The following is a 13732-nucleotide window of genomic DNA, read 5'->3' as shown; positions in this document are numbered from 1 at the left end:
ACAGGTGAAGCATTATCTGTAATTAAATGCTGTAGTGGCAAAACTATGATTATGACCACATGACTTAATTGCCGCTGTCTGCTTCTGGGATGTATTGGATTTAGGCCAAATTAACAAAGGCCCTGAAGTCCCACACATTTATGCGCTGCTGGGCTTTCTTAATGCCAGAATATGATTGTGGGAGTCGTGTTAATATTCACAGTTGAGGTGAAAAGATTCATAGTTTAAAAAAAAGATTTCATATTCATATGACTCCTAATTTGGGGGGTGTGGGTTTTGTTGACTTGACTTTTCAGTTTGTACTTGGATGGCCTGCATTCGAGTGTCAATGAGGACGGGATAAAGATTAGCACCTCCAAGTCTGAAGCCGTGGTTCTCAGTCAGAAAAGGGTGGATTGCCCAGTTAGGGGTTGGTAATAAGTAGCTCTACCAAGTGGAGGAGTATCAGTATCTTGGGTCTTGGCCATAAGTGAGTAGAGAGTGGAACTGGAGACTGAAAATTGGTTTGGTGTTAGCAGTGATGTGGACGTTGTAGCTGTGGTGAAGTGAAGCTGTTGATTAACTGGTCGATCTATGTACCTACATTCACCTATGGCCATGAGCTCTGGGTGAGACTGAACGATTGAGATAATAGATACAAGTGGCAGAAATGAGTTTCCTCCCAAAGGTGGCAGGGTGTCCCTTAGAGACATGGTGAAGAACTTGGTCATTCAAGAGGGGTTCAAGCCAATATCCCCCATGTGGAGGTTCAAGCATCTGACTAGGATGATTCCTGGCCACCTCCTGCGTGAGATGCTTCAGGCATTTCCTACCAGGAGGAGGCCCAGGGGCAGACCCAGGACTTGCTGGAGAGCTTATGTCTCTTAGCCTGCTTGGAAAAACCTTTGGTGTCCTCCTGGAAGAGATGGCAAGGGAGGAGGAAGTCAGGTTGTTTCTGCTTAGACTGCTGTCCCCACAAATCTGATTTTTGTTTTTGTTTTACCATTTCTGTCTATTCTAACATCACCTACGCATCTTCCCATCGTGCACATCGTGCTGTTTTTTATCCTTTTAAAATATGCTTGTAGCGCATTTGCTTTAAGGTTCTAGAGTTAGACAGTGTCAGTGTTTGCACTTTGGATTTGATTTGGAGCTGTATTAACAAAATTGACTTAGCTTGACTGATTGGTTTTGAAATGCTCCTCACCAGAGGGCATGGAAATCAGTTCTCCAGATGTTGGATGTTTTTCTTTGCGCCACTTCCAGGCTTTTAAAATTCCAGATTACAAATTGATTCTTTGGTTTAGCTGCAAACCCACTGACCTGAGTTTGATGACAATCAGGATCTGTTCTTCTAAATCCTTTGTTTTCTCTCTGACTCTACAGTGTTTGCTCTCTGCCTCTTTGTGTTACAGGTCAGTCACATTTAGCAGTGACAATAAGAAATCACAATCCTTAAGCAGTTGCTACATTTGCACATGTCACCTCCGTCCCCTTACATCTTCTCCGTTTCTGTAGCTTCAGCCAGCTTGACTTTCCTAGTCTCTTAACTTTTTGACTTTGTCAGCCTTCCCTTCTCTACCCTCTTGTATCATGTCTAATTATCGAAGTCTGTGTGTCTACGGGGAGCTCCTCAATACCTCCTCATCAAAGCTCTTGTTTGTGTTTGCTTGTTTATCTCTGGCTGCTATTCTAGGCGCTCTCCTGGAGCCCTGATGAGACACAAGCCGCCGCTCCCCACGGAGGGTTATACTGTAAGCTGTCACTGCACCTTCAGTCATTCAAAACCCTGGCACAATAAGATTTTGTCTCTTTCTACCTCTTTTGCTCTTTTGCTCTTGAAGGCTGCATTCTGTTGTCTCTTTATATATAGCATATGTATATATTTTCCCATGTCTTTCTGCTGATGCTTTTACTTTTAGAGAACGGCAGAATAATGAGAGCCATGCTAGAGGTTGTGTCCTCATCAAAATTTTTCTCTTTCCTCCTTTTTTCCATCTTTGTCTGTTTCCCCTCTCCATACAAAGTGCATGCACATTTTCATATATTTTATTTTAGTCCCCCCCCTCCACCACCACTACCTTCCCCACTCCTGGAGGGTGCCAAAAGGAATCCTTCAGGTGTTGGTAAGAGAAAGTTTCTTGCTATGATAAGCCCTGAAAGATCTACCATATTTTAGGAGCAACATAAGCTAAAGCGCTAGGTTGCCTTCTGGGAAGAAAAAAAAAGAGACCTGATTTTCAATGTGCGTGTATCAGGATGGGGAGGGCATTTTGTGGAAAAACAAGCAATGTGTCCAAGAGTTGATGTGTCAAGGCTTATTCTGGCAGCTTCTTTTTATTTTATTGAATTTGATGTGCCAGGATAAAGTTGTATTTTAGTCTCAAATCCGGCATCATCTCTGAAATGTAACCTTCCTGTTGGTGTGCTTATTACCATCTTTATGAGGTTTTACAGGTTATGCATCTGGAAAGTGTTTTGCGAGTGCATGTTGTGCATTGGTAAGCACATATTTTGCGCTTCAAAGCGCTGTGATGGCGATTAGCAGCAGTAGTTGTGACAGCGTGGCATTTGGTATAGAAACGGCTCCCTGCATTAGTCAGATCTGTCCCAATGTGACATCTCAGTTACCCTGGTGGCTAAATGTTTACTGGTGTAGGACAGCACTCCTAGCATACCACACAGGATTGACGGTGACAAGCAAAATGTTGCTGTCATTGTGTAGGGAAAAAAAAACCCCAAACTTCAATTTCCAATAACTGTTTTAATTATGTTTTCTATATTTTTATGGAACCTAGTCAGTGCTGAATTACATGCGGGTTAGAAATACCTGTTGTTTTTCTCCTAGGAAGTTAACTTTATTTTTAAATTTTATTTTAAGAGTTTCAGTCTGTGGAGAGCAAAATATGGAGAGTTATGGCTTGTGATGGCAGGAAGTCAGTAATGACTGAGTTGCCGTGAGCTGGTTGCTATGTGTGGCTCTGCTCCTAGTTTGGGGTAACTCAAATATTGTCCCACAGAGTGTCAGCTGCAAGGGAAAACAAATATTGTCTGTGCTTATCTTCTTGCAGATGCCTGAGGCTGCGCCATGACAAAAACATAAAGCTTAATGGGGGTACTGGAAAGACATTTTGGGGGGATGATCGTGAGTCATATTGGGTCTGATAATGAGGATACATACTAATGCTAGTCCAGCTGCATACTTCACAAATAGCAAAGGCTAAATTCCTGCCTTTGATTTTTGTTACCGCTCATTAGCTGCCGCTGTGTCCTCTGATGTAGAGACTCAACTGCACTCCAAGAGTTGGGGACCAATGCAGAAATGTTGTTTGATTCTCATCTTTATACACTCTTCAAACCAGTGTTTCTCAACTGGGGGTACTAGAACCCCTAGTGTTAGTTTAAATAGAGCCGAAGGTTCTTCTGATTTTTTTATGTTAATTTAAAACCTATCAGTTATGCATGTTTTTAAACAAAAATGTTGTAAGTTGATAGAAAAATGTTTGATAAACTACATTTTTATATTCAGTATTTCTGTTTCCGATGCACTTCGTAATTAGCCAGCCAGTTTCTAAACCAGACAGAGGAAGAAAATAAATGGTTTTGTGGTTCTAATGTTACAACACAGCAAAAATAAAGTTATCAAAATACTGTTTATCATTAACTTAGTGATGGATTTAAACAGCTAATGAGTAGTATTTTAAGTCTTTTTATGTTCAATGACACATATTATGCAGGCGTCTTCTTTTTTTCTACTAGAAAATGCTTTGAGCTGCTCGGGCTTCCCTTAGAGAAGACAATTCAAAGGAGGAACATTATTGAGAAAAGTTTGAAAAAAGTTTATGAAATACTGCTTCAGGCCAGAGACATTTTTTGCAAGAACCTCGTCAAAAACTGCATAACATGGACATCTCAACAAAAGGAAACGCATAATAGGAATCCAGAGCATTCATCCAAAATAAGTGCTGAAGCGCATTCTCTTATTTCAGTGAATATGGTACATTTTGAGCATAAATGCATCCAGCTGACTCGCCTCATATTTGTTTAACCTCTGATCTTTAACCTTTGATCCTATCCCGTCTTGTTTTTGTCCCAGGTGCCGAGATGGATGAGGCTGAGAAATACAAACAGCGCATTGAGGCCATCGCTGTGAGTCCACACACACACACACACACACATATGCACATTTATCTGCATACACAGAAAAAAAGAGGGTGAAGAGACCGTGCTCTTAGAGCTGTCCTTAACTCTTAAATATTTTAATGAGTGTGCTGCGTGCTGAGCCAGTCTGTCCCTGGTCCCACGAAAACAACACCAGTTTGCCAGGCAACAGCTGCTTTGAGCGTTATGTAAAATAGAGTACACCTAATGTTCACAGTGACAGTGTCCTATACATGATGGGTGGTTAGATAGGTGTCCTCATTTCACTTCTCCTCTCCATTAACTTCTTCTTCATGGCTGCTTCTCACCTTTCTTTATTTCTGATGTGTTATTTACTCTTTCTTTATACCTTATATTTTTTGTTGCACGTTTCTCCAAATCATCTTCCTGCTGCCTCTCTTCATTTCTACTAAACTCTCTAAGTATGTCCATATTTATTCTCTTTCCTTGCCATATTTCGCATTCCTCCTCTTCTTTTTTGCAGGAGAAGCGTCGGTTGCAGGAAGAGCAGGACAGATCCAGAAGAGAGAAGGAGGATGAGAAGCTCAGACTACGGCAGTTCAAGGTCTGACACACACATATTCAGGATGAGCTAACCTGTCTTATTCATTTACACACTTACTCACACAGAGAGACACAGCCTTAATTTCACTCAGCTAAAATCCTCCGTAGGCTCATTCCAGCTTGTTAACAAGCAGATTGCCTCCAAATTTATTTCCTTTTCACATTCAGTATCTCACACATAGACACACGGATGAGCTGTAAGTACAGACTTGCACATTTCCTCGCCCTGCCACTCTCTCACAGGGTTAGCGGCAAGCCTTCCTTTGTTGAAATCAGTTTTTATGTGTGTGTTTACACACTCACATAGTTACAGAGCTGCTCTATTGTTTTCACATCATTTCCACACTGGTGTTCCAACTTCCTACTCCACTGTGTTATGCTGCCCTGGGGCACATTCCTCAAATTTTGTGAAATTTGTGCAGAAAGTGTTTGTGTGCATGCAGGTATGCATGTGTGTGCCAGTATAAATCCTGTAACAGAATATTGTGTTTGCCTGTGAATTTGTGCAGAGTGCTCCAAATGTGCGTTTTTGAGATCAAAAGTCTATTTGCAAGAGGCTTCAGCGATTAATCTTACATGATTGTATTGCCGTCTCGCAGGAGTTATTATCGTTACAGCTTTTAGCACATTCATTAGCTTTGACATTGACTCTAACCTCTGGTTAGATGCAAGGATTTGATAAGTGGGAGCAGCAGCTTATATGCAGTTCCTGACCTGCAGAGAAGTTTAGAGGGGCCTGCCTAGCTAGCCAAAGGCACAGGGAGGGAAACAGAGCTAGGCTTGTCCTGCGCAGCAGGAGAAAACACAGAGATGGTATTGTGACGTTTACTTTTGAGTAGGAAACTACTGGCCAATGGTGGCCAGATTTTGAACACATGGGCCAATAATCTGGAACAGAGTGGTTTCTGAGAAGCTTGCAGACATCGCCTCGTATTACAGAGTGAGAGATATCGCTTTTACAAGATTTATATCACGTTGAGCACTGTGATAGAGCTCACCCGGTGTCACAAATTGCAATTTTCTTGGCCAACTGGGATTTCCTTTTTTTTCTAAGTATAATATGGCAATATTGACTTTTGCCGATTTCAGAATATACAGTACATGTCAACAAAATCTGTTTATTATCATAACATGATCAAATGTTAGTTTTTGTAGTAAAAATTAACATTAAATTAAATTTATTAAATTTAAAATTTATTAAATTTTAAATGTCCCCAAACTGCATTAAATATATTGCCTCAAGTGTTAATGAAATATTACTGCACTGTTTTCCTGTTTTATTATCTGCCACCTGCAGTTAGTTCAGAGGCCTTGAGTTTCAGTTAAACATCTGTTGCTGGTAGCAACCCCTACTAGCAATATGCTAGCTCGGTTCCATAACCTAACAGCACAGTAAGAGTAACCTAACAGTAAGCTAGCTTAACTCTACTGCTTTCACTACGTTCCAGATATAATTTATCTACTCTAAATAACCTTGCTGAACCGCTATCTGTAGGTATTTCATTTTCTGAAGCTGTTTTATTAATGTTCTTGTAGTCTATTAATCTATTTATGGTTAATTTCTACTAGCCCAGGTTAGCCTCGAGCTAAGTAGGCTAGTAGCGGTGTTCTGTCATTTGTTAAACATTCTGACTGTGCTGTTAAACTTATATATGGACCGCTGTTGATGTTTAGTTGCTGAAGGGGTTGATCAGCTGCACGTTCTGTTTAATTTATATATTTATTATTTTACAGGCAATATTTATACACCTTAATGGTAACAAGCCAGACATAAACAAAATCAACAAAAGACCTCTTTTCTAATAGCTTTGATACATAATCACATTAGTAAGAATACTTTTTTCATATCTATATGTATACAAAACATAATAAATCAGAATAATAAAAAAATAAAAGACAGAAGATAAAAATAAATTCATACAGCTCTGTTCTCCTGTGCTAACAAATAGCAAAAAAAGTCTCTTGGTTTCTGGCCAATCCACCAAATGAAATACTCAACAAATGCACAAAAATATCACAGAGCTCTTCAAACCTGTCAATAATTTGACTGTTTGGATACCATGTTTTCTTTAAAAATCATGCTAAAAATCCAGTAGTACAGTTTTAGAAAATGTTTCAACTTCAAACATATGTCCCAAGTCACATTTATTTGTTTTCATCATTTTGTTACCGTACCTTCGAAGTAAAAGTTGTGAAGCATCTAAAAGATCTTCCTACACAGTTATTAGTTGTACACACACCTCTTGTTTCAGGTCTTGTGTTGGTAGCTTAAGGTGGCAGAAGAGTTAAAATTATATACAGTGTGTTGATTGTGCACGTAGACAATAGACAGTCTGTTTTGGGTTTTTTTTTAAGGATGTAGTCACCATGATTTCAGCTGCTGTTTTGTCCTGTTACCCTGACCTTTTTTATTGTGGGATTTTGAAATTAGACATGATGGATATGAAGCTGCATGTTTACTGGCTAACCACTTGTGAGTGACATATTGTTAACTGATCAGCAGTACCCTTTATAATCCTCCTGTCTAAGTCTTAAAATTACTATAATTTATAAAATGAATAATGTTCAATTTAATGTGACCTGAAACAGTGTTTGAGTCCAGTAAAGTCATCAGGAAAGTGTTTACTGAGGTCACAGACCAAGAGGGCAGAGGGCTGTTTTCCCATAAACCTCTATGCAACGATAAGTCTTGGAGCCACGTCCCTCTTTTATTATGTCTGTGGTGTAGACTGTGTTTCATGGATGGTTTGGCAAAGTGCGTATCATTAGACACACAATGATAATGCTGGGAGTCTTAAAATACAGGAGAAAACATTAAAAAACTGAGTGTTGGCAGGCCTCCAGTGCTGCTAATAAGCCAGTTTACCTATTGATTTGCAATGCTGCTTAAAAAATATGACTGAAAATGATCCGAGATATAATCAGGATATATATAAAATATTTGCAGTCTATTTCTCCATATTATTACCCTCTAAACACATCAATAATATAATTACATTAATGAACTACAATACTAATGAAAGTTGGTTCACTGTTTTTTTTCTCCCTTCATCTCCTTCACTCCTTCTTTGTTCCTGTAGAGAAAGTCGCTGAGAGAGCAGTGGTTAATGGAAGGAGCTCCCTTGTCCCCGACCTCTCTGGACGCTGAGAGCCTTCACTCCCCTCCATGGAGTGCCCAGGCCCAGGATATGGAAGAGCACATTGAAAAGTACATCCACAGTTTGTGGGATTTTGTGTGTGTGCATCTGTGTGTTAGTGCTAGAAGACAAGGAAGACATTTTGTGTGTGTCTGAGACAGTTAGCAAAGCAGAGAATGAGAGAAGTGTCACAATTCAGTTGTATTTGCATAGTTGAAACTTCATGTATATTGCAGAATACCCTCTTCTGTTTCAGTCTTCTAATAGTTTTCTTCTCTTTTTTTCTTTGCTTTTGTTGTACATAATGTATTCTTTGGCAAAACTGAATTTTAATCCTGCCAGTACTGAACTCAAGCAGAGAAGGAGCCACACATGAAGAGATTTTTCTGAACTGTAGTGGACAAAGTTGTCAAAGCTCTGAAAATTACAAAGATCCCATTCTAATTATTCCAAAGGTCCACAGCTTTGTATCACTTTCCTATAAGTCTTCCAGCACATGTTGTACATGGCCTTTGAGGAAATGTAAACTAAAATTTGGGAAAAAAGTGCTTATAGTAGTGATGCCTACTATTATTCAGTTAGGGTAATGTAATATTTACCCAAGTTCTTTTAGACCTTACCCAGTATGAGAATGTTGTTATCATAGGTTTGATTGTGTTTGTTCTTTCTTTGTACATTTGTGTCCGTCTCAGGTCGCAGTCAGAGAATAAGCAGTTGGCAGAAGAGCAAGAAAAGCTGGAGAAAAGGACAGAGGATGGTGAAACGGTGCGGTAGTTGTGTGCTCACATACACACACACACTCACCCACTCACTCACCCACCCGGTCACTATGTGGACACAAAAGGGGTTGGAATATGTGTTGAACAAGCTTGCTCCATCATCTTCCATTAAGCAGAAAATTTCCCACAACCTCTGTCTGTGGCTTTTTGCCATGCATAATGCATTCCACTCTTAATGTACCTTTGATGTAGCACCTCTTGTTCAAAAGCAGGAACTTTATAAATGCAAGCAACCCCGTTATGTAAACAATACGGCACTAGATCCACTCTTGAATTATTGTTTTAGCTCAAGCCAAGGCCGTGTATGTGTACCTCACATCCGAAGGCCTTTATAGTCGAACAAAAGTCGTCTGTCCTCGTCTACCGTCTGCTTCAGGGTCTTTTAGTAAAGTTTGTCATACTTGCATATCTTAACCTTGGCTTTTGGAGCTCAACTAAAATCAGTAGGAGACGTAAACAGAAGATTCCACTTTTAATAGCTTTTACAGCCTATTAGCCATGCTGGCTGTGATAGAGGAACCTTTGAATGCTTGACCTTATCTTCTGTGAAAATTAAATGTTATAAACAAGCTCAGCCAATAAGGCTTTGATTTTAGTGGGCCAGACTGGGAGTGAGTGAAAGGTACAGTACATCTGATAAACCAAATTCACACTTTTTCTTCACTTCTTGCCTGTTTGATGTGGTTAAGCACTTTAGATGGGGTCAACTTTCACCGGTTACAGCAAAACCACATAAATTTTGCTCATCAGCTGCAGCAGCAGCTTGTTTATGGGGAGCTGGCTAAATAAATTGTGTTGAGCGCTAAATCTAAAGGAGGAGGACTGGGACGTAGCTTATTAATGACTCATCCAGCAAACATAAAATCATTATCTCAGTGCAAATCATCAGCTAGTCTCTCCACCCATGTTACGTCAGCATGATTACGTTGGCCAAAAACATCTGAACCCACAGCAGTGCTGTGCTAGCTTTACACTGACTGAGTGGTGCTGACTCACCTCAGCAAGGGTGAAAGCTCAAGCCACAGCAAGAAGTAGATGATAAGTTAGTCAGTATGTGAATAAATGCCATTAACACTGCAATCATTCTACAAGCATGTTCACACACCACAGAAAATAACATGTGGTGACCTTCAAAAAAACTCAAGTTACAAAAAATCCAATTAAAATAACATGACACACAAAATGGTGACATGAAAAACTTAATTCCCACAGATAATCTACATATATAAAACAGCTGCTGTGACTTCACCCACTGGTTTTAAACAGCATAAACTTCAGCATTATAGTTACTGCCACGTTTAGATTTTTTGGATAAGAAGTGACTATATTTGGATATGAGGCTGTAGAGCTAAGTTTTAGGCTAAAATGCCAAAATTTCAGTCACTAAAAGTGGAGAATGAGCTTCGTGGATGGCCTGCAATTAGGTAATTGCATTAGAAATGCCCCAAAGGGCATCAACATCACAATAACGGTTGAGAGAGTCAGTGACTCGAATTAGCAGAGGTGACGCCAGCAGGCACCTGCTGGCTACAGCCACAGTCTGTTCAGAAATAAAGCTTCATTTCTTTCTATCACACTATTGTGGTTGTTGCTTTTTTAATGTTTGTATTTTATGACAGAGCATTGACTTTAAGTACACTTAAAATGTGCATCGTCTTTTTTTGGCTGCTCTCTTTAGGGGTTGCCACAGCGGATCATCTGTCTCAATCTCATCAGATCTCACCCATTTGAAGGGGGAAGTTTAATCAGTTTAGATCAGTTTAAACTGCACTTGTCTCAACTGATTATACTGTTGGGTAGAAATTAGCAAACTTTATAAAGTCAACACTTCACAATGTCACCATTTGAGTACAATACATTTAATTTGTCCCCTGTTCCTTTTTACCCAACAGGTAAAAATGTCACATGCTGGAGATGGTAAGTAGATGAACATTTCTTTGGGAATTAAGAAATGTTAAAATTTGGTGCTTTGCTTTTCATTGTCTTCTTAATCAAAGAAAGTGATAAATTCAGTAAATTAACCCTGAAAAATAGTTAAATTCATAGAGAATTTGTATGTATAAATGTAGAGTGAGGCATTGCTGTCATCCATCTGCCTGCTTCACTTAACACTCACATGGTATTCTGTCCAAAGCCTTTCAATGTGTGCATGCACACTTTTCTGGCACCTACCAACTGTCAGTCAACAGCTGCGCTACTAATTCTGCTTTTACTTAATTGCATCAGTCCATACTGGTTAGATTTCATTTCTTTATTTCTGGGACTTCTTCCAGCTTTTCTTTCTTTACTTGCAGTGGAATGTGAATGGATGCCATCCTATAGAAAAGAATAACGTTATTTAGTCAGGAAACGACAGCTTATCCAAAGCACAGGTGTAATAACTGATGCAGTACACCTTATACTGTAAATTCTGATTAATTATTGCTCCATCATGTTCAGCATGCTCAAGTTACACATTACATGTCTGTTAATAACTAATTATTTTGTCCTTAGAAGTGGTCAGTGATGTTGCACAGAATGGAGAAAACTATTCAACTGGATCAGGTGGGCATAGGACATTCACCTCAACAGAATATCATCCAGAAACATCCAGGCTTTTATTAAAATCTCTGTAATCATCCTGAGCCTGATAAAATCTTATCCTTTCTCTGTTCTTCCTCTAGTTAATTCTTATCTAATCACCAGCTTGTGCTGACCCTGTTTATCTCACCTCAAAGACCACGTAATTCCCTGCAGATGTGCTTGTCTATATGAGTTGTATACACTGATAGAAATTTGCATTATAAAGGACAGAGTGGCACGCGCGTACCTGTGCTGCACAGGAAGATCATATGTTCTGTTATGAATAATTACACATGTTGGATAAGGGTTTGAATTTAAATATATGCTAATAGAAACCTAAGTGCATAACTTGCATTTTTATAGTTCAGCAGGTTCGTGGACATGTCCGTTGGGATGCTACTCAAGCTGTTAAAGTAGACAAAAGAGTTGGTGAAATGTAATCAACCCATCCATTTATATTGAAATCATCCAGTGCCTAGAACTTTCTTGTCCAGACTGCAGAATTTAAATGGCTTCAAAAACATTAGTTGGCATACTGTATCTAGTTTAAGTCCTGTCCTATTTCCATTCTCGTGTGTCCAACTCTGTATTAAGCTAATACTTCTTTACCTCATGGCCGAGCCTAAAAGGTTTAGCATATATTTATTTTCCTTTATTATTTAGATATATAATATACATGAACCATTTCAACATCAGCTAAAAAATAGATCTATATTATTATTATTTTTCTTTTTTAATGTATTTTTATCTGATGTTGAAATGGTCAATATGTTCTGCTTCATTCAAATGGATACCTCTCTTCATTAGTATGCACTTCATGGAGCAGGTCCATCTAATGGATCATTCATGGATAGAAAACCATTTGGTTAATTGTTGTACATGAATTGGCTGCACTGAGCTAATGATGTAAAAAGCAACCTCTAACTGTATGGAAAAGCTGCTTCTACACCAGCCATTATGGAAGTTTATAATCAATGTAAAAGGTTCAGTTCAATATTAATGAATGAACAACATTTTTTAACAAATTTTGTTGACCTTTATTGATATGTATTTGTTGGTTTCTTCAGAAACAACTGAAGATGATACAGAGGTAAACCAAGAGGCACCACTGGATGAAAATGGAGTCATTGTAACCAATGGTGTGGAAAAAACTGAAGTTAGTGCTTCAGATGAAAATAATCAGTCACTCACTAATGGGCCAACCAGTGATGTTAGTGTGGAGATGGGAAAGAATTCGGGTGTTTCTGAGGAAGATCTGGTCCAGGTTCCAAATACCAATGTTAAAGAAGAGGAGGAAGAAGAAGGGACTTTGGTGATGAGAGCAGAATGCATCTTCATCACAGATGATGGGGATGATGTTTCTGGAGAGGTTGTGTCGCAGGCAGATCGACAGGAATCCGTGCAGTCAGACCAGATTCTTCTGCCAAATCCAGAAGCCAGCAAAGAGGGAGGGGAGGCTGCAGAGGAGAATGTACAAACAGAAACTTTTACAGAGCCAGAGAGTGAGCCATGGGGAGACATAGATGATAGCATAAAGACAAATCCAGATGAAGATGGAGATGTAAAAACTGAGGGCCAGGACAACGAATTGAAAGATCCAGCCTGTGTGCAGTCGCAGTCCCTAATCAGTCCTCCAGAGAGCACTGTGGTGGCTTTGTTGCCTGTCTATATTGAGGCACAACCTTCTAGTCTTAGTCCTGATCTACAGGTTCAAGCTGAAGAATCAGCAGCAGTACCAGAGGAAACTGAGGCAGCATCAAAAGCACAAGAGGCTACCTGTCTTACTGATCAGTTCCAGGAGGTGCCTCTGGCTGATGCCCAAGAAAACCAAAGAACAGAGGCAGGGCCTGGGGAGCAGGACCCCTCCTGTTGAACGCCAAAGCCCCCAGCACCATGGTAGAGCCAGCAGGCGCTGACAGCCCAGCCAGTGCAGAGGCACAGAGCCCAAACGCAGCTAGCCAGGGAGAGGCGTCTGAGTCACCCAAGCCCAAAAAATGCGACTGCTGCTCTGTCATGTAAATGCCCTCTCTGTACATGCATTTGCTCTCATCCTCTTCACTCTGCCAGTATCCTTCAGCCTGTGCATTGGCTGCTCAGTTCATAACAATTACTTCCCTCATCTCTTTGTTTTGTGCATCCATCATTTTTTTTAAATCAGAATGCCTGAAAGCTGCTTCCCTTTCCTCCACTGTCCACTGCCAACATTCCTTGTATTCCTCTTGAAATTTCCTCATCCCCAGTCTCAAGCTTTGATGCTGCAACAGGAAGTGTGCTCGCTCCAACATGAGGAGAGGAATCATATGGACTGAACTAGTTTTAAAGTGGAACTACAGTTTTAAAAAGAAAAAAAAGACCAAACAGTTTTTTGGGCCACACTGTTTTGAGTTTGATATAATTCTCTTCAGAGAAAAAAAATAATAATTTCATGTATTTTACATTATTTGCTGAAGTCATTTTGTAGTTTTAAAAATCTGAGTTGTAACTGGAAAATTGCAATGATATGGAAAGGTTCATAAAGTTCTTAAGATATTCTGTTTTACTGACTTGAAG

At 39.6% G+C, this 13732-nt stretch overlaps 1 protein-coding gene across 1 annotated transcript in view; it reads left to right on the top strand.

Annotated features, from left to right (window-relative positions):
- The window catches only part of LOC134622982 (paralemmin-1-like), a 30853-nt gene extending 17798 nt beyond the window's left edge, over positions 1-13055 (top strand). Inside the window, exons 2-9 of the mRNA XM_063468237.1 lie at positions 1676-1733; positions 4076-4128; positions 4625-4705; positions 7785-7912; positions 8534-8606; positions 10513-10537; positions 11114-11164; positions 12250-13055. Coding sequence (XP_063324307.1) covers positions 4084-4128; positions 4625-4705; positions 7785-7912; positions 8534-8606; positions 10513-10537; positions 11114-11164; positions 12250-13055 — 1209 coding nt within the window. The 5' untranslated portion in view covers positions 1676-1733; positions 4076-4083. The remainder of the gene's footprint in view (positions 1-1675; positions 1734-4075; positions 4129-4624; positions 4706-7784; positions 7913-8533; positions 8607-10512; positions 10538-11113; positions 11165-12249) is intronic.
- Positions 13056-13732: the final 677 nt, after the last annotated feature.

The sequence above is a fragment of the Pelmatolapia mariae genome, unplaced genomic scaffold, assembly GCF_036321145.2.
Source record: "Pelmatolapia mariae isolate MD_Pm_ZW unplaced genomic scaffold, Pm_UMD_F_2 NODE_ptg000309l+_length_52839_cov_1, whole genome shotgun sequence".
Lineage (NCBI taxonomy): Eukaryota > Metazoa > Chordata > Actinopteri > Cichliformes > Cichlidae > Pelmatolapia > Pelmatolapia mariae.
This window is presented reverse-complemented; position numbering and strand designations above follow the sequence as displayed.